The 19,990-nt window shown below is 37.5% G+C and overlaps 1 protein-coding gene across 1 annotated transcript in view; it reads left to right on the top strand.

Moving 5' to 3' along the window:
* The window catches only part of ABCB7 (ATP binding cassette subfamily B member 7), a 93,734-nt gene extending 74,622 nt beyond the window's left edge, over positions 1–19,112 (top strand). Inside the window, exons 10-16 of the mRNA XM_075184430.1 lie at positions 2,596–2,753; positions 4,342–4,505; positions 4,797–4,926; positions 5,458–5,629; positions 7,128–7,231; positions 11,003–11,110; positions 15,558–19,112. Coding sequence (XP_075040531.1) covers positions 2,596–2,753; positions 4,342–4,505; positions 4,797–4,926; positions 5,458–5,629; positions 7,128–7,231; positions 11,003–11,110; positions 15,558–15,776 — 1,055 coding nt within the window. The 3' untranslated portion in view covers positions 15,777–19,112. The remainder of the gene's footprint in view (positions 1–2,595; positions 2,754–4,341; positions 4,506–4,796; positions 4,927–5,457; positions 5,630–7,127; positions 7,232–11,002; positions 11,111–15,557) is intronic.
* Positions 19,113–19,990: the final 878 nt, after the last annotated feature.

Raw genomic sequence — 19,990 nt, 5'->3', positions numbered from 1 at the left:
TGCATTAATAGATTGCTGATAATAATGATTTGTTGCTAGCTGGCATTTCATCTATCATTAGATCACTATTAGAAGGGATCTGTTGATGCAAGGGTCATGTCCTTTTGTCGCAGATCTGGTTATTTATAGAAGTTTAAAAAACAAAATAAAAAACGCCTAGATCAGGGGTTGTCAACCAGTCAAAGCCTGAGAGCCAAAATATACCCATAGATATGGCAAAGAACCAACTTTACCTTTTATATATGTGTGCATTACATACACACAGTATAAATATGTGCATACATAAGAAAAATAGTATAATTTACAATATCTCACTAAATGACAAATAAGATATCCAACATGCCAAAATGTTCAGAAAAATAATAATAATCAACTCGGCTCCTATCTCGCTGCTGTGTACAGCGGAGGAGTACCCTTTGGTCTTCACAGTAGCGCGCACGCTGCTTCTCTATTCACAATCGCTGTGGAGGGAACTGTTTTAAGTGGGGATTAAAATAGCCGACATGCCCCTCAGACTGCTTCACATTCCCACCAGGCCTCACCACACCTCATCACATGCCCCTTATATACACATCAGCCTCTCCACATGCCATGAGATCTACCCACATTCCCCACACATGCCAATCGGCCTCCCCACATTATTATTATTATTATTATTATTATTATTATTATTGTTTGTTTGTTGGGTGCCACAAGATTTCCGCAGCGCCATACACAGTACAAACAGTAGACAATACAGGGTGAAACAGTACAGAACAATAAACAAAAAGTACCAATACTTCAGAAACTCCAGGCAGGCTAATGTAGTAAAGAGGGAGCGGAAGAACAGGTATGGAGACAGGAGGGAAGAGGGCCTTGCTCATACGAGCTTACATTCTAAGGGAGGGTTAACAAAATCAGGCACAAAGGGAGCCAGTTAAGCAAGGAGGAGAGAAAAGAGGGGCCGGGAGGAGATGAGGGTTAAGTGGATGGTTGGTAGGCTTTGAGGAACAGGTGAGTTTTAAGTGCTCGTTTGAAGGAGCACAGATTGGAAGAGAGACGGATGGAGCGAGGGAGGTCATTCCAGTGAAGGGGGGCGGCACAGGAGAAGTCTTGGATTCTGGAATGGGAAGAGGTGATCAGAGTAGAGGAGAGGTGACGGTCATTGGCCGAGCAGGCAGGAGTGTGAATGGTATCCCATACATGCCACCCATTCATGCCTCTCAGCCTCCCCATATGCCCCATGCATGCCTCTCAGCCTCCCCATATGCCCCATGCATGCCTCTCAGCCTCCCCGCGCATGCCTCCTCGCGTGCCCCACGCATGCCTCTCAGCCTCCCCGCGTGCCTCTCAGCCTCCCCGCGTGCCCCACGCATGCCTCTCAGCCTCCCCGCGTGCCCCACGCATGCCTCTCAGCCTCCCCGCGTGCCCCACGCATGCCTCTCAGCCTCCCCGCGTGCCCCACGCATGCCTCTCAGCCTCCCCGCGTGCCCCACGCATGCCTCTCAGCCTCCCCGCGTGCCCCACGCATGCCTCTCAGCCTCCCCGCGTGCCCCACGCATGCCTCTCAGCCTCCCCGCGTGCCCCACGCATGCATCAGATCTGTGGCTGTCAGCATGCGGAGCACTGCTAGCAGCCATAGAGAATCACAAAGCTGGCCAGGAGCCTCAATTTTAAAGTAAAGGAGCCGCGGGTTTGCCATCCCTGGCCTAGCTCAATTAATGAATAAAAATATAGACCTTAACATAGTCTCTGGATCTGCCCAGATAATTCCGCAACCTACCATGTCACCCATTATCTGTGACATGGACACATTCTGCATGAATGTCACATACACATGCAAAACTATATGGTTGTCATTTAGAATGTATGTTGTCCCCAATCTATAATTAGGCAAAAAATATAGCTTTTGTTTCTGGATCTTTATAGATGCATCAGACCTTGTACAAAGTATACAAGTAGCCCTATCCAGTTACATTTTTAATTCTGTTGAACTAATTGTCTGAACATTGTCTCTAAATTTCCATAAAATAACATATATTTACTCCAATATGCTACCAATCAAATGCCCTACCTGCCCCAAAATACAATATAAAATAATCTTGCTTGCTAAAAATAAATAAATAAAGAACTCTTGATAAAACAGAAACCTCTCCAAAACATAAAAATTGGTGCAGTCAGAAATGGTTGTAATAATCATTGACACAAGCAAACTGGCATTACATTGGTGTGTCAGAAAAATCAGGCAAACTAGCTGACCTACAACAAATGACTATATTGCCTAAAGATGGCTTAGGCTAATATTCAATTGTCTTTATGTATCAATACACTGGTGCCCCTTTAACTTTATAAATTGGTCAGATGATGTACAGGATTGTGTGCCCCCATGCTACTATTTGGGACACAGTATAAAAGTTACAAGGGACACTAATAAAAGATTTCTATTTTTATACCTATACTAGTTTTTAAGTCAGTTTTCATATATGAAATTTCTTAGTTGCTTTAAATCATTTTGCCCTGTGCCTGGGTCTAGCAACATTCCCACTGTTTGAGTCCCTGAATATACCTTTAAGCCATATTAAGCGTTAAAGCATTGTCTTTTTTTTCCCAATCCAGGAAATCTAACTATTGGAGACTTGGTCATGGTAAATGGGCTACTCTTTCAGCTTTCATTGCCACTCAACTTCCTAGGCACAGTCTACAGAGAAACTAGACAAGCGCTCATTGATATGAACACCCTCTTCACTCTCATGAGTGTAGACACAAAGATTAAGGTAGTTAATTTTGGTATTTTATTTATCTTTGCTGTTTCTGGCTTTTTCTTTCAGGTCGTACAGGTTATTTTATTAAAATATGTTCATATCTTAGATACAGACACTCATACAGTGATCCCATATGTTTTCACATGAGATGTTGTGATTCCTGCTGTGACTTCCTTAAAATGCAACCATACGGCATATCTAAAATTAAAACCCTATTCGCGTATTCTGTACAAGTCAAATATTTAGACGTGAGCCCTGTTTCATTCAGTAATCCTATTTTGGTTTGTCTAGTAGATGCCCATTAATCCAGTGTTTCTTAATAATGGAACCATCTGATTGTTTCAGTCCCTGAAAGCTTTTATGCTAGTGTTATGGAGAGGTATCTTTGTGTAACCACAATCTCATAAACCTAAATGTTCTAGAACAGGAAAGCGGTCCAGATCGATATGATAGCTGGTCTCTGAATGTTAAGCACTGAGTTAAATGTGATGTTCACCCAAAACTCTTATTTTAAAATCAAACTCAATGCCATATTCATTTTTTACTTTTCAAAAAGGTTCAATATTACATGGAAACTCACCATTACTGACAGCTCTTGTCCATCAGCTGTTCTGTTTATACAGACAGCTGTGCAATGCTTATCATTATGCAGGTATAGGTATATATATACTTTATTGGCATACAAAAAAAACCAGTGTAAGACAATAAATTCAAGTGTACATTGTTGCAGCACATCCCCAACACCATACAGCATGAAACATAAACCAGTCATACATTATAGTACAATACAAGGCATATGGCATGTGATGTGACATCCTACACTATACATCATGTGTTTTCATTCATCACATAAACAGGACAACATTTCAGCAAAGATCAATCAGTGTGATGAGGAAGGGTAGGAGGGTAATGCAGGGGGAATCACAGGCTTTATTGTAAGACAGACACATATAGGGGGAAGGGGAGAAGGAGAAGTGTGTTCAGTCTTCTTCCTCATGACTGTCTATGATGGATAGTGTTTTAGCAGGCCGTGAATCAGTCTGCAGCAGTCCTGAGTTGACATCTTCTCCCTTTTCAGTGGGAGGTGATCGGTATGGGTTATGTGACTGCTGCAGCCTTCGAGGTAGAGGCAGTTACTGTAAATTTGGTGCAACTTAAGAGAAGTCTCTTCATATTATTATTAACCAGCATATTCCACAGCTCTGTACAATCAGGTAGACAAATTGAGCATACCATGAGCAACAATACAAAGCCACAGATAACTGTTACAGAATAATACTACAGGAAAAAGGACTTATAATAGGCATATGTAGAGTCTATGGAAGCACAAGTGGGGCAGGATTTTTTCACCCATTTAGCATTGCTAATCTTTTCACTCCTCCCTAAAGCATGGTTGTGGAAGCCATCTTTTCTTGTGTGCTTTTGAGTTTCCCCCTTCCCTCTTATTTGGATAGTCAAGGGAGGAAACCGATGAATTAAGTAGATAATTACAAAAGTAAGCAGTAATGATACTTCAGTAATGTTTTATGTACTGTTGAATCAGAAAATGACAATTCATGGTGACTAGTGCATTGTAACCAAAATTTTCTTTGCTCTGTAGAACATAGGATTGGCTCCACCACTGCTGGTCACACCACAGACTGCTACTATCACTTTTGATGATGTCTACTTTGAATATATGGAAGGGCAAAAAGTCCTGAGCGGAGTATCTTTTGAAGTACCTGCAGGGAAGAAAATAGCAATTGTTGGAGGCAGTGGTTCAGGGTGAGAAGTTATTTGCTCTTTTTTTTTTTTTTTTTTGTATCTGAGGGCATCCAAGCAAAAGGATAATATAATTACAATAAGTTATTTGCTTCCATTATTATCTTGAAATTAAATTGGTGATCTCTCTTTTAGTTAGAATATGTGCCCAAAAACATATGCGTCTTTTGTGAATTCAGTGGATACCTGTGTGTGTATAAATGTGATAGCTGGAGAACAATTATCAGTGTCTAAAAGTGGAGAGCCCTACTACCACTAGAAAGATCTATTAATTATTTATTTATTTATTTTTAGTAAGAGCACTCTGGTTCGACTGCTGTTTCGTTTTTATGATCCTCAGCAGGGAAACATATATGTGGCTGGCCAGAACATTCATGACGTCAATCTGGAGAGTTTGAGAAAAGCCATAGGCGTTGTTCCTCAGGTACCAATCTATGGAATATGCAAACTCTTTTAAATGTATAATATGGCAAAGCTACCCAGCAAATACATGGTATTACACATGTCACTTAGGAGTTTATTTACTAAGCAGTGGTTCTGATGAATCGCTGGTTCTCTTCGCTCTGAGGAAACCCAAAGCCCAATGGGGTTTTTCTCTAATAAAATTGTGTTTTTAAAAACGACGGCAAAGCGCAAAGAATCAGTGGTTCGTCGGAACTGCCGCTTAGTAAATATACCCCTTGGACTTTTGTGATGAGGTGCAAATTATTTGTGGACTTTGGCTTCACATTCTTTATGACTTTTATGTACATAATGCTTTACAATCTGAACATAAACTCCATTATAAAGAAATGTGGTTTTATTATAAGACCGTTCCACTTATGTAAAATGTGTTGCTCACTGACTGTTCCTAAATAGTGATTCACACTTTCCTCTGCACTAGTAGGAGCCTTGAGGAAACTGGGGGGAAAAAATACAAGATCATAATTTACAGACCATGTTCTTCCTCCTATAGGATGCTGTCCTTTTCCATAACACACTGTATTATAATTTGTTGTATGGGAACATCAATGCCTCACCAGAAGAAGTGTATCAAGTGGCTAAGCTGGCAGGACTGCATGATGCCATTCTCCGGATGCCTAATGGGTACAATACCCAAGTAGGTGAAAGGGGACTAAAACTCTCAGGTAATGTCAGCAATGGGAATAACTGCTCCATTGGAGGAGGGAATGGAGAAACTGTTAAAATAAGAAAAGACAGGTTAAATAATATGTGCACGTATGTTCTAAAAGTGTTGTAACCGCGTCGGTTATTTAATTGCTGTTTGTCTGTGCATAAAGATTAGTAACCCAGGGAGTGTTTTGTAATATATTTATTACCAATCTTCAATATTTTTTTTATTTTTCTATTTTTTTTAATGGTTTTCATGTGTAATTAAATATTGAATCTTTGGTCTTGTGGGAGGTTTATAGTAGCAGAAAAAATGGTTTGGCCCTTTGGGAGGGAGTTGTCACTGGGGATGATGCCTAGTTGGCGACTTCAGTGAAAATTCTTCCCCAGATTTTCTGTCTCATCAAAAGCAATAGAATCACTTTGCTTTCTTTCTTTGTTTCACACTTTGAGGACACACAACTGATCTGCTCCAGGTCCTATGTGGGATTAGCACCGCAGTGTATTTATAATTCATGTGAGCATTTGTTAGATGTATTTTCTATTCCTTGAAACTGGAGTTCCCCCAAAATTGTATTGCTCATGCGTCCTTTAATGGTTCTTCAGGTAGCTATACATGGGAAAGAGACTTTTTCCAGTGCTGGTAATCATAGCTTGTCTACAGTATATAGAGTATATGGCATATTATTATTGCAGGTTTTATTTTGGCTTGAATAGTTGATTGGTAAAGATTATATTGTACTTTATCTTATTGCTAGATTAAGTGGTCCATCCTATGATGTTTGTGTTTGTATTACTTGTAGGGCCACTAAAGTTTTCTTTTAATATAAATTTTATTGCATTTTTATATACAAATACAAAGGTCAAAGGGTGGATTGTCCAGTGAATGTACATTTTCAGTTATAATGCATTAAAATTGGAATGAATATACCATATATGTAAGTTAATCTGTTGCCTTTGTTTTATTAAAGTAAGTCACATTGTTTGTTCACTGGACTTGTGCATTCATTTGCTGCCTTTGTGAATGCAGTCACTGATAATTTCTGCACTTCTTCTGTTTTTTGGTTGTACAATTATAATCATTACTTCAATCTTAGCACCAGAAAGTTATTTTAAAATTTAGACCTAGTAATGTTGATGGTACATGTCTCAAAATAGTTTTTATGTAGTATCCTCTTAAACAAAATAATTTGCATAACTTTTCATTCAATGGACGCTTAACCCTAACACACCAGTAGATTCTCATTGTTTAAAAATACAAGGAAGAGTAAAGAGGAGAATAAATCAAAAAACGAAAACCACAGTACACAAAAACAAAAAGGCCACTAGACTTTAAGGCCAATTCTACTTTCATGGGCAAATGTTAGCGGTCATTTTAACGTATAAATGTGTTCGTATCTATAGCATTACTTCACCGATTTAATAGTTCTAGCTATTTTTTTCACTAGTAACAATGTTTGTTTGTTTTTCCTACTGGATTAAGCAGTGTAATAATTTGTGTATCTTCCTGCTCAGGAGGAGAGAAACAGAGAGTGGCTATTGCCAGAGCAATGTTGAAGAACCCACCCATTATCTTGTATGATGAAGCCACTTCTTCTTTGGACTCAATCACTGAAGAGGTGCAGTAACTTTTTATTTTCCCAACATCAACAGGCTTGAGTTCTCATTGGTGGAAATTAATCAGCAGTAAGGGCTATTATTATTAAAATTATTTTATTTTTTTTGTGGCCCCAAAACAATGATATTTCACTTTCTATGAGTGAGCTTTAAATATCTGCATTGATGTTGACCATATTTATCAGGTATGATCATTTAAATTTCTTGCTGATCACAAATACTAGAGCATATATCTAAAAATTTTTGGTCTGTTTGTCTGTCCGTTTATGCATTTGGACACCTCTGCACCGATTGGGATGAAACAAACGCGAGGTGGTCCAGTTTTATCCTGGCCAGGTTTTAGGAGGGATAGGATCTTGGTCGAATTTTTCATTGGTGTACACTGGGCAGAACTTTAACACGAAGAGCCTTTTCTGGGGCTTCCACTGGATGGATTTGGATGACATTTAATATAAAAACACAAACGACACTGGGCAGCCACCTCACGAGTGTTTTGGAAGAGCTGCTTGGCTGCTATTTATTTTTAAAAGGTTGACAGTTACATCCAACTCATTGATAAGTTGAAGATTTAAATCCGAGCAACACCGGGTACTTCAGCTATTATATATATATATATATATATATATATATATATATATATATATATATATATATATATATATATATATATATATATTATCCTAAAAACATGTTGTAATGTTAGGAGAAGGAGTTCAAGACCTTTTTTTTCATGAAAATCTCATGGATAATTTTTGTCGCATTGTTAAATAATAAAAATGACATGTTTTCAGAAGTTATTCATCATCCTCTTCCTCACAATCTGCATTATTCAAAATTAGTTTTTCTTAAAACACCTTTTATATAAGACACAGAGGAACGGTGGAAGGCAGATCATTGGCAGTCAAACTTAGGGCCAAGATTGGCCAAAGGATTATCTTGTCATTTAAAATAGAAATAGAACCTTGCTTTATGGCCCGGTGAAAGTTCACAAGAAGTTTCATCTATTCTACCAAAGCCTATATAACTCTCCTCCAGCTCTCTACCTCAGCCTTCACTGGCAGATGAGACTACCTTCTTTCTGTCACAAGATTATCTGCCTAAGCTATTATCAACAATCTGACAAGCAGCTATGAAATGCGATACCTAATGAGGAAACTTTCCAGGTCACCAAAGAGCAGAAAGCAGGTTGGATCCTGGAACCAGGTTGTTCCTCCACTGCCTACTGTAAAACTTTGCTTATTTCATGCATCCACACTCTATTCAGTGATATCTTAAAAGGAAAGTCTTTTTCAAACCAAGCGCCTAAAGCTAAAATCACTGTAATACATAAGATAGGAAAGGATCCGAACAGCTTGTATAAGTCCTGTTATGTCTGTTAAATAATGATGTCAAGATTTTCATGAAGATTCTAGTGTCTATATGTAAACTAATGCTTTCCCACCTTATTCAGATTTATCCCCAATTTGGAGACAGATAACACCAAGGAAATAATTGACCTAATTCATAAGTTTAAAAAAAGAATCCTTTCTTTTCTGCTCTTTAGATGCAGAGAAGGCATTTGACTGGATCCTGTTGCCCTTTGTTTTCCACGCCTGGCAAGTTTGGCAAATGGAGTGACTTTTTGACAGATGTTAGAGCCCTATATAGAAGTCCCTTGGCCAAAGCCGTAATAAATGGCACTTCCTCAAATATTATTCACATTACAAATGGTACTAGGCAGCAATGTCCGTTCCCCCTCTTTTGTGTGATTACAGTCACACCACTAGCAATAGGTTAAATGACAATCAAACCAGTAACACATAAGAGTAAATCAGCATTTCAAGATAGTGGATGTTGATTGATGATCGTCCTCCTCGTCATCATCATCACCATTTATTTATATAGCGCCACTAATTCTGGAGTGTTGTACAGAGAATATTTGTCATTCACATTAGTCCTGCCTCATTGGAGCTTACAATGGTGGTAGAGGCCTTCTGGATATTAAGAAATGTTATTATTATGCAACCCATTTGGGGAAATTGCTAGCCTAGTTCTCACTGCCCAAGGTTTTTATTGAAAAAAATTACTTCTCTTACATCTGGGACCCTCAGGATCCACCAAAAGGTCTGACGCACATGGTCATCCAGTTGTTTTGCCACCTTTTGGGACTTTTGTATTAAGAAATTTAATCTAACTATCCCTCCCTGTCACCTCACTTTGTTATAACCCCGACATCCCACCCAGGTGCTCCCCATTTGAGTTCCGCACCTGCCATGGATTGGGGGTGAGGTTCAGGCTTGCGTATAACTTAGTGGATAGTGTCTTATGGCATACTCTTTCCTCCCGTACCGAAAAATGTAATATCTCCAAAGTCGTTTGTAAGCACTATTCCTAGAGATCAATTTTTTAGACCACTTAGTTATGACATTATATGCTTCTAAAATTAGACACAGCCAAGGCTTGCATATTGAGTCTCGTTAAAGAAAATTCCTATAAGGTGCACTCTAGACTGTATATGGTGCCCTGTAGGAAATGTTTACTACTGCTTCTCCTTATGTGTTGGTGTGAGTGGGGTTTGCAGGGAAATGTATCCATATCTTGTTTCCTGGCATAGGTTTAAGAGCTTATTAGATGATATGTTGGACCAGAACATTCAATGAGATCGCTGGTCATTGCTGCTATGCCTACACATTTCCAGTTTGGACAAGTATTCTGATAAACTGATATTCTGTGTCCTGAAATCAATAAATTGCGCAACCTCTAAATTCTGGAAGCGCACAGAACCCCCCACTCCCCTTCAGGACTTGATTAATAAAATCTGGAGAGAAGTGGGCACTACACTGTATTATAGGAGAGAGGAGTACAATCGGACATGGAGCCGTTTGTTTACGCACATCCACCAGGATTGGAATTGAGGGGGGTGGCTGGCTAAGTTTATAAAATGCATGAGTTGAAGATATCTGAAATGTTTCTCATTTTATATATAATGGTTCTAATAAACCAGGGGTCATCATCTTGAGATAGCTGTGATCTGTATCTGGTAGTTGCATATAATTGCCCATTTATGTATATCTATTAGAAATGCTTGTTTCCTTGTACTTACTCCAATACATAGTATCTCTTGAGAATGGCTCAGAGAAGGGTTCCTCACTATTATTGCTCCCATCTCTAAATAAAGAGTCAATAAAGAGACATATATGTTTGCCTTTAACTGCTGTTGATTTCCTTCTTAACACAAAATCAATTTGATTTAAAACATCATAAAACATCTGGTTACTGTAGTGAAGCCAAAGGTTGTAAAATAATGTAATACGTGATATATATTTTTTTACTGTGTTTTTCCTTACAGCTGTCAATCATCACTCTTTAATCTGATCAATGTGACAGTATCTTTTGATTCATTTTATTTCTCAAAGGAATGTTAAAAGTAAACGATTTTTACATGCAATTAACTCTTAACTGTCTGAACTACATTTAAGCTTTAAATAATAAAGGGTGTTGGATATGATTATGCCTTGAAATGTGACTTTGGCATTTTTGCCATCTGCTCTCACCCATCACTACAAACATCAAGGGCTATATTTACTGATTCTTGGTGCTATGCAGTCATTTTCTTAAAATAGCAATTTTATTAAAGACAAAGCCCAGGTTGCAGGTCAATCAGTACTTTTTAGCCATATACTTTCTTGCAGTTTTGCTGGAAAAAAATAAATAAATCCATAGACCAAAATGAGTTCACTTGTTTACTTCCACAATTAGTGCTTGCATCATTGTTTTGTACTTCTATCCTGCAGAATATCCTCAGCTCAATGCGTGATATAGTACAGCACAGGACCTCTGTTTTTATTGCTCACAGACTGTCCACCATAGTTGATGCAGATGAAATTATTGTACTGGATAAGGTAAGATTACAGCTTTATATAATATGTATGTTTTTCTTTCACGTTTGGATGTTATAGGTTGCATTAGGTGTTTTATCTTGTCTTTCTAAAATCTGCATGCATATTTAATTGTCCTTGGCGATTTATATTCGTAAAATATAAGTTTTATCTATTGCTGTGGATTTAGAAACCAGAAAAAAAGGTTTCCGTTTTATTGTCTGACCATCAGCTCCCGGAGTCACTAGCAGATTATACCATTCAAGCATGAAGATCTTTATTTAGACACAAAAAAAAAAAGATAAACATCAAATATGTTGATGGCAGGTATGCAAAGATGTGTATGCTGGTCAGCAAATTAAGTGACCACCTTGTACCATAGAATTACCTGTGGATTTTGTAACTAAACAGAAAAGGCTATTTGTGACCATTAATTTAGTACATGTTGTACAATAAAAGAGGAAACTGGTTTATTTTTTTCAGCAAGTTCATAATTGTGTGTACCCCTACAACAGCAATGGGTTAATTAGTGTGCAGATGCCTCTTCCCACTTCCAATCTGTTTTAGTGGCCATTTTGCCTTTCTGGTAGCAAAATCTTGCATGAAACAGATGCACTGGCTCACAGTTCTTTGTATTATTGTGAACAATTCTGTGGCTTTCCAGATATACAAATGGCTCCTTATATTTTTAACCCTGTTGTGGTAAATGTCTAGTCATATATTGCAATAATATGATCAAGCCTTGTCGCAGTAATTGGGTTAATATGTGCTTCATATATCAGCACCTCGCTGCCCAATCAATATTTTTTGTTGACTGCACTAACTAACTTGCTAATTACTGAGTAATGCATTAATGTGTGGTTCATAAAAGCACCCAAATGACAACTATGACTAGAGTACAATTTGTTATCGATAAAAGAGCAACTAGTAACAGTTACAAATATACAAAATTGTGCTGGACCACAGTGGACCATAAGACACCCTAGTCTGCTGTCCAGTAACCACATCTGTTTATGCAGGCATCAAGAGAGGGAAAATGTTTTGCCCTTTCTGTGTGTCTGGCCTACACACTACAGTACAAGACCTGTTCATTTTGGCCATGTATATTGGATGGCGGAATTGGCCTTGCCAAATTGGAAACAGATTTAGTCATGCTGGACAATCGGAGACAGATGAGCAGCTATATTCTGTGTTGTGTCCTGGCACCAAAAAGCAAGGAGCAGAGTACATTCAATAAAACTTGAATTGTCAACTGTAAAAATTTATGTTAATGTGTTAAAATTATTGCTCATATAGGTTATTAATAAAGTGTGCAGTTTATTACAAAAGCAATTCTTTTTTGTAGTGTATGATTCTAATTTATGTTCACAGTGATGGGAAATATATATCTGATGCTAGTCATATATTTTGGTTCTATTAAATAGAATTTATTTTAGGTCTCTTAATATTCACAATTTGAATATCTGTCACCAGTTCTGTCTAATAAGGGAATAATTCTGAGTTTCTCAAGCTACTATGGCAGTCCAGCCACTCAGTTGTGTATTAATGAATTGGCTGGAGTCTGTTACCTGCTATTTTCCTGATAATTTCACACTACAACCCACTAGTGATCAATGTATTGGGACCAAAGCTGGAAAGCCTTGGGTTGCAGAGAGTGGTGATATAGTCTCATAGTGGTCTGGTAAGCCTGTATGTGTGCTGCCCAGTATAATTCAGACGCATTAGTCTGTAAAGGCATTACATCACACTCCCAGCTCTGTTGGATGTGTGCTTAGTGTAGCTTGTTTTAGATTCGCATCCCTGCTGTTATACATCTCTCCCTGCTGACATGGCATTCACACTTGGCCCATAGGAAGACAGCATGATCGGACACTCAAGCACACGCCAGCATTGAATAAAAGGACAGGCAGGAAAAAAAAGCTTTCCTTTAATCTCTCTTCATTTAAGACAGGGACAATTCTATTTAAAAATTGAGAAAAGCTGCAAATTGTTTCTACCAGTACACCTCATATAATTCACCTGAAACATCCGTTTCAGGTGAAATTATATAAGATTTTGAAATTACTCTGTAAAAAAAACAACAAAGTAAAACGGATAAATAATTATGTAGCTAATTTGATAATCCTATAAATGATATGATCTGTGGCTTGGAGTCCAAATAAAAATGAAAGTATAGAGAAAAGATAAATGTACACATTTTAAGTGATATGTTACAATGGATTTTTCTGCATCTATTTTAAGGTACATTATTATCTAATGGGACATAAATGATGGAATTTGTGATAGAGATACGCATATTAAATAACCTGTAAAAAAAATATGACATTATAAAATCATAGCATGTATATATTTTAGCACTCCCAAGTTTTAAATTTGAAAGATGGTGTATTTAATTGGGTGGGGAACGGAATAATGATGCTGACTACCCCGACAGGGTAGTCAGCATTGTGACTACTACCGACTTTAATCAACGTTTCAGTTTCTATAAAGATCATTTTCAAGGACATATAAAAAGTGCAAATGAAACTACAACCAGGTACTTGTGTACTTTACGGACTCATTGCAGAGAAAGCAACAAATGTTTTGTCGTCCTCGTCCCAAACTGTTTAGCATCTACTCTCCTCCCCATTATTAGAGAACAGATCAGACCTGGCACCACAATCATATCGGATTGTTGGCAAGCTTATGCGGATATCGGTAACAGTGGTTTCCAGCATCTAAGCGTGAATCATACCTTCAACTTCGTGGATCCCGAAGCTCTAGCAAATACACAGAAGATTGAAAGGATGTGGGGATCTGCTGCTAAGTGGGGAAACAAAAAAAGAAGAGGGACCAACAGGAATTTCCTCGAGTCGTACATGGCCGAGTTTATGAGGAGGACTAGCCTAAATAACCGTGATCCTTGCAAAGTGATTTTAGAAGATATTTCCAGTTTTTGGCTGGAAAAAAAACAACCAAAGAATCGCAAAGTAGCAGCGAACGTCACCTAAAGTTCTATATAATAAGGTAATGAGTCCCTAAAGTACACAAGTACCCAGAAATGTTGCTACATGATGCTACAATAAATCACTGACCTCTCGCCTTTGCTAAAGCTCACATAGATCTTCCTTCATAGGCCAGGGGATTTGCCATTTTCTGTACGTTCCTCACTGGCCCTGGGCAGTGAGCTTCTCAAATATCCCAGAAACATTAGAGAAACACTGACAATTCTGCACGGACTAGTATGTAGCTCACAAAAAATAGCAGAGCCCCACCATATCAACTGAAAGCAAGAGAGCTTCATGATCTGCATTTTAAATTTGAAAAGAGGGTCTGTGCATTACAACGTTTTAGTCTGTATGTTGCCACTGTGATGTACATAGAAGGGTACACAAGTACCCATTTCTGTTACACTTGCGGCTATACCTGCAGTTTCGGTGCACATAACTAAACCGACAGAGCCCATTGGTTGGTGGTTAGTTTACATGTCCTTAAGCAACTGCGATACAGATATACCAGTACAGAATTAGGGCCAAATAAAGATTTTTTTTATTTATTTTGCACTTTGGAGATTCATTTTGATCCACATGATCTGGCCAAAAAACAAACTGTGATGCTAAATGCTGTTGATCTGAAAACAATCCTGTGTCAATATGATGTACACAAAAATATAAACTTGTGCCCTGTATATAGTCGCCTAGTCCTTAAAAGCTCATGTCAGTAACTCACGATTAGTGTTATACAATTATGCAAATGGACAAATAGTGAATACATTATAGATACATGACATACATTCCATAGGTTCCTCCTGTCTTAGTCTAGTTACTGATCAGAAAGACGGGCGCTCACCTACACACTTCACAGCAATCATACCTATATCCCACAAATCGAAATTCCTTAGTGACAAGTGCAGGGTAATACAAATACAAAAAGCAATAAATAATCCAAATACAAAGCAAGTGGTCCATTCATCATAATCTATCATCATCTATTTATTTATATAGCGCCACTAATTCCACAGCACTGTACAAAGAACTTACATCCATCTCTGCCCCATTGAAGCTTACAATCTAAAGCCCCTAACATACACACACAGACCGAGAGAGACTAAGGGCAATTTAGTAGCAGCCAATTAACCTACTAGTATATTTTTGGAGTGTGGGAGGAAACCGGAGCACCCGGAAGAAACCCACGCAAACACAGGGAGAACATACAAACTCCACACAGATGAGGTCATGGTTGGGAATCAAACTCATGACCCCAGTGCTGTGAGGCAGAAGTGCTGACTAGTAAGCCACCGTGCTGTCCATTGTATGGATTACTTTCTGTTGATTGTGGCTATGATAGATCGGTACCACACCAAGGCTTTGGTTTTTTAAGTAAAACATGCTAAAACATAGTTTTAAAAGTATATGTAGATAAGGTTGATGCAGAATGAACCGGGTTTTGATATGCTCCATTTTGACTGTCCTCTCTATGCATTTTGTGGCAGGGTAAAGTAGCAGAGAGAGGGACACATTTCGGACTCCTGGCCAATCCTGGAAGCCTTTATTCAGAACTGTGGCATACACAGAGCAACAGAGTCCTGAACAATAACAGCAACCAGAAGACAGACAAAAGCAGTCAGCAAATATCTAAAGAGGAGGAAAGAAAGAAACTACAAGAAGAGATCATCAACAGTGTTAAAGGATGTGGGAACTGCTCCTGCTGAGGAAGTATACTAGCTGCCTGGACTAGAAAATGGGGTTTTGGCACCATGGATATCAAGACCAGTTCCATAAACTCTGATTTTTCTGTACTTTCATATTCATCAATTTCGATGCTCCTGTTCCATATCTTGATTTCCTTGTTTTAAACTTCTATGCTCTGTTTGCCCAGATCTTCTCTGATATCAAGTATTTTTCTCATCCTTTTGTTTTCTGTCTGTCTTGCTACCTTCTAATGTGATAAATATTTTCTAAAGTTATTTAAATCCGTTTCTTCCGAAGTTTCCCTTCAGTAATAGCAGTGGACAAGAGTACAGCTCACCTCATTCCTGTGTAATACTACACTACCTTGCAAATAGTTGGTGTCCGATAACCGATAACTCAGTGTGGTTGATAAATGCTACCCAATGTACAGTAATTAGCCTTGTTATTATATACATGGGTTTCCAAACATTTGAACTCTGTATCTTTCATAAACCACTTTTTAACTGTTAAACAATTCCTTTTTTTTTTGTTTTGTTTTTTGTTTTGTTTTTACAAATTCTACCTGTACCAATTCTAAATTATGCTCATTTGAGGACTTGTTAAGTCATTTTTGTACTTTTCGTTTCAGTAAGTACATAATTGTAAATCTATAGTTCTATTGCAATATTTTAGGACTGATTGACTTGGGTCAGAGCACCTATTCTATACATTCTTCAGACGTGTACTAGAATAACCTGTAACCAATCTGAGTCTAAAAATAGCAGTGCTTCAACGGTGTTATGCCACATGAAGCATCAAAACATTAATAAGAGCGCAGAGTAGTGATATGAGCCTGTTTTCAAAATGGTGCAGGAAGATTGTTGATTTTTACGCCATGTGCCAGGAAAGTTAAGAGGAGGATGCAACCGTAAAATTAATGGCGACAGCAATAAGCTTCTCTGGGCAGTTTTGTCTGGAGAATACAGTTTGGTGGCAACATATGATGCATATAATGTGATAATAACGAATTGACAGTGGATCCACACTTGCAAAGAGAGCCACTGTATTCAGAGGGCGGGGTGAAGCGCAACAACGGTCAAACTTCCAACTTCCGCTCGCACCATGGTTTTAGAGATGTCTACACAGGAACAAAGGTGCATCTTAAAATCTAAACTATACGGAGTATGTGTGTGTGGGTGTATATATATATTAATATATATTTGTGTGTGTAACAGGATTTATTCTTACACAAATACTTGTATAAAGCATTGCTGACATCTAAACTGCTGCTTTTATTCAGAAAGCATAATACTACTGGGATGTGTCAGCTGGTAGCAGAGATTCCCATTTCATGTGCAAAAGTCCCCTGCACTCGTTTTTCTTTTTATCATCGCTGTGGTCCAGATAGCTCAGAGAGACAGAAAATAACCTTAATCATTTTAAGTCATGTAACCTACGTCAATGGACTTATAATGTGATCTCCATCTAAATCCGGGTCCTGAATCCATATTTCCCAGCTGACCTGCTGACATCTCTCCTGTCTTCATTCATTCTTCATTTTCTTGACTTGCTGTTCTCCTAACGCATGGGAATCCAACTCCCCAGCTAGCTTGTCTTGTGCTGCAAATCGCCTCAGGAAGAGACCTGTCTGTGTGGCACGTTTTATTCCTTTCACCATATTTTTAAATAAATAATCATGGTGTACTACTATGTAAGTGTTTCTGCCTCTGAGGAAAAAATTGTGCAAACGTTGAAAAGCTACTATTCAATAGATCTGTCAAATTTGAATACTTGCCATGACATCTTTAAAAGTAAAATGTAACAACAAAACGAATGTGCACAAAATAGACCTGCTCCAGTACTTCTGTCTGGATATAAGTAGAGGCTTGTACTGCTTTCTGCTATGATGGATACTAGTTTTGCACCAAGCTTCCAATAAATATACACAGATCTCAGACATAACGAGTTGTACTTAGCAGCTCTTGTTTGCGGGGAACATATCTGGATAATTTCAAATATATTGCGTTCATTTTATTTTAAATTTCACAAATTTAAGTTTCATTTAAGGTGCATTTCCTGTTTAGTGTGTTTCTCGGTTTACAGAAATCTAGTCACACAAGTCTGAAGAAAGTAGCCTGTATCCCCATCCCAGATAATCACGTTGGAAATACATGAAGATGTTTACTTTTTTTAAATTATACTAGATAAACTAATGGTGCTGTCTCTGATTAATCAACCTTGTTTAACTTTGTGCTTTCATATGAAGACTCAAATACTGATATTTGTTCTTATTGCACTAATATAAACCTCAACCCTAATAATCTATTCTATAGTTCTCCTGTTTTTGTTAAATAACATTTGAGTACGCCCTCAGAATGTAGATGATTTTGCACTTAAGTATGACGTGATTTATCTAAAATAAACTGGATTATTTATTATTATTAATGATGAGTAGGTATGGTGTATTGACCATCACAAAGGCTTTCCTTTCAAGAGGAGTATTTTTCCAATTCTGGAACCAAGTTAATGTTCTGTGCTCGTATGGGTGTTAAAAGTGTCTCTTTTAAGAAGAACATGATGCAGAAAGCCTTTTTATAGTTAATCAATGCCGAGATATAAAAATACCGCTTTGTTACAGGTGATTTGCAGCACATGACCGTGCGCACATTTGTCACATTTGTGATTTGGAATTTTGATGTTCCTGATGCAGAACCCACTTTTTGACAATGCTATAAGTGAAGTACTTCAAGACATTATTGAAAGTAATGCAGTGCAGAGAAACCACTCTGAATCTTCTCTTATGCATACATTGTTCTTTCAGTCCATATTTCAAAATGATTTAAAAGAAAAAAAAACACCTGAGACTGAGCCACAGTTAGAACTGTGACATATTCTGTCGCAATTTCCACCTGGGATAATTTGTGAATTAACATGACCTCAATTATTTAATATCTTTATCTGTGTTTTGAGCGTTTTTTTTGTTGTAATTTATTACGAGTCAAAACGTTTTGTTTTAAAAAGCATATAATATAAGGTGTACAGGTTGAGATATGGCATTTTTTGTTTTTTTTTGTGTTTTTGCTTTTAAAACTGCTAAAAATAGATGATTTAAATACAACTGAAAACCTTTTTAACATGACTTCTAATGTATGTATTAATGTGTACATATAATTATTCTTGAATAAATACCTTTGAATAATACTTGTTGTTTCCATTTGGGCATGCAAGGTAATTATATTTTAAGTAAACCTACATTTTAGTAGTTATGAGCTGCTGAAATGTTGCTTATTTGAACTGAAATGTGTTTACATGTCCATGTGGCTTCTGGGCAAGAGGTTTTGCCTCGTAAATTGTGCAATAAAAGATCTTTCAGATAACTAATTCTCAGGATATTTTATATATATATATATATATATATATATATATATATATATATATATATATCCAGAATGATTATTGAGATAGTAAAATTGTTTATATATGACCGTAAAAATAAATAAATATTAATTTTGGTAATGTTGCCATTTTATCACAGGCAAACACTTGAATCACTGGCCGGTCCGTTTCAAAGACTTGGGGTGTTGGCATATATTTCCGCACACTATAGAATACTTTCTATACTGCTATACACATTAATGGATGCATGGTATACATTTACAGAGATAAAGGACTAAGTGATATTTAGCAGATTGAGAATTCTTTGTTTTTTCCAGGATCCAGGAAAGAGCAACAAAAAACTATAACCTATGTCATATACTGTAAAATTTCAAAATATTGATAATAATGTCCCCTGTCAATGCAATAGTAACCTATCATTCAATCTAAAAATATGTTTTTAGTCTGTGCCCTGATCACAAGTAGCAGAACTGCGGGGGGTTCTGTGCTAAGGACTCCTGCAGATTGGGAGAAGTCACCCTCCACTGGTGCTTTAATGACTCCTGTTAGGAGTGAGGATATAACTCGAGCTAAAAATTATTTTAATTTGTACGTTTGCTGTGTTTGTCAAAGGGTCCCGCTGTCGACAAGAATTAGACAGATATGTAAATAAACACTATTTATTTTCCATGGCCAGCTAAGCATTATCTAGATTACAGAAAGTATGTCAAATGGAGGAGGAGAGGTCATTATAGCTGTCACATTTAGAATGCATTACATACATTATGTTTAGATTTATTGACCTTTCTATTATAAAATGTTTTGAAAAAAAAAAATGAGGTTAGAATGAACTTCATGCAAGATGCCCTCAAAGTTTTGT

This window comes from Mixophyes fleayi, chromosome 9, assembly GCF_038048845.1.
Source record: "Mixophyes fleayi isolate aMixFle1 chromosome 9, aMixFle1.hap1, whole genome shotgun sequence".
NCBI lineage: Eukaryota > Metazoa > Chordata > Amphibia > Anura > Limnodynastidae > Mixophyes > Mixophyes fleayi.
This window is presented reverse-complemented; position numbering and strand designations above follow the sequence as displayed.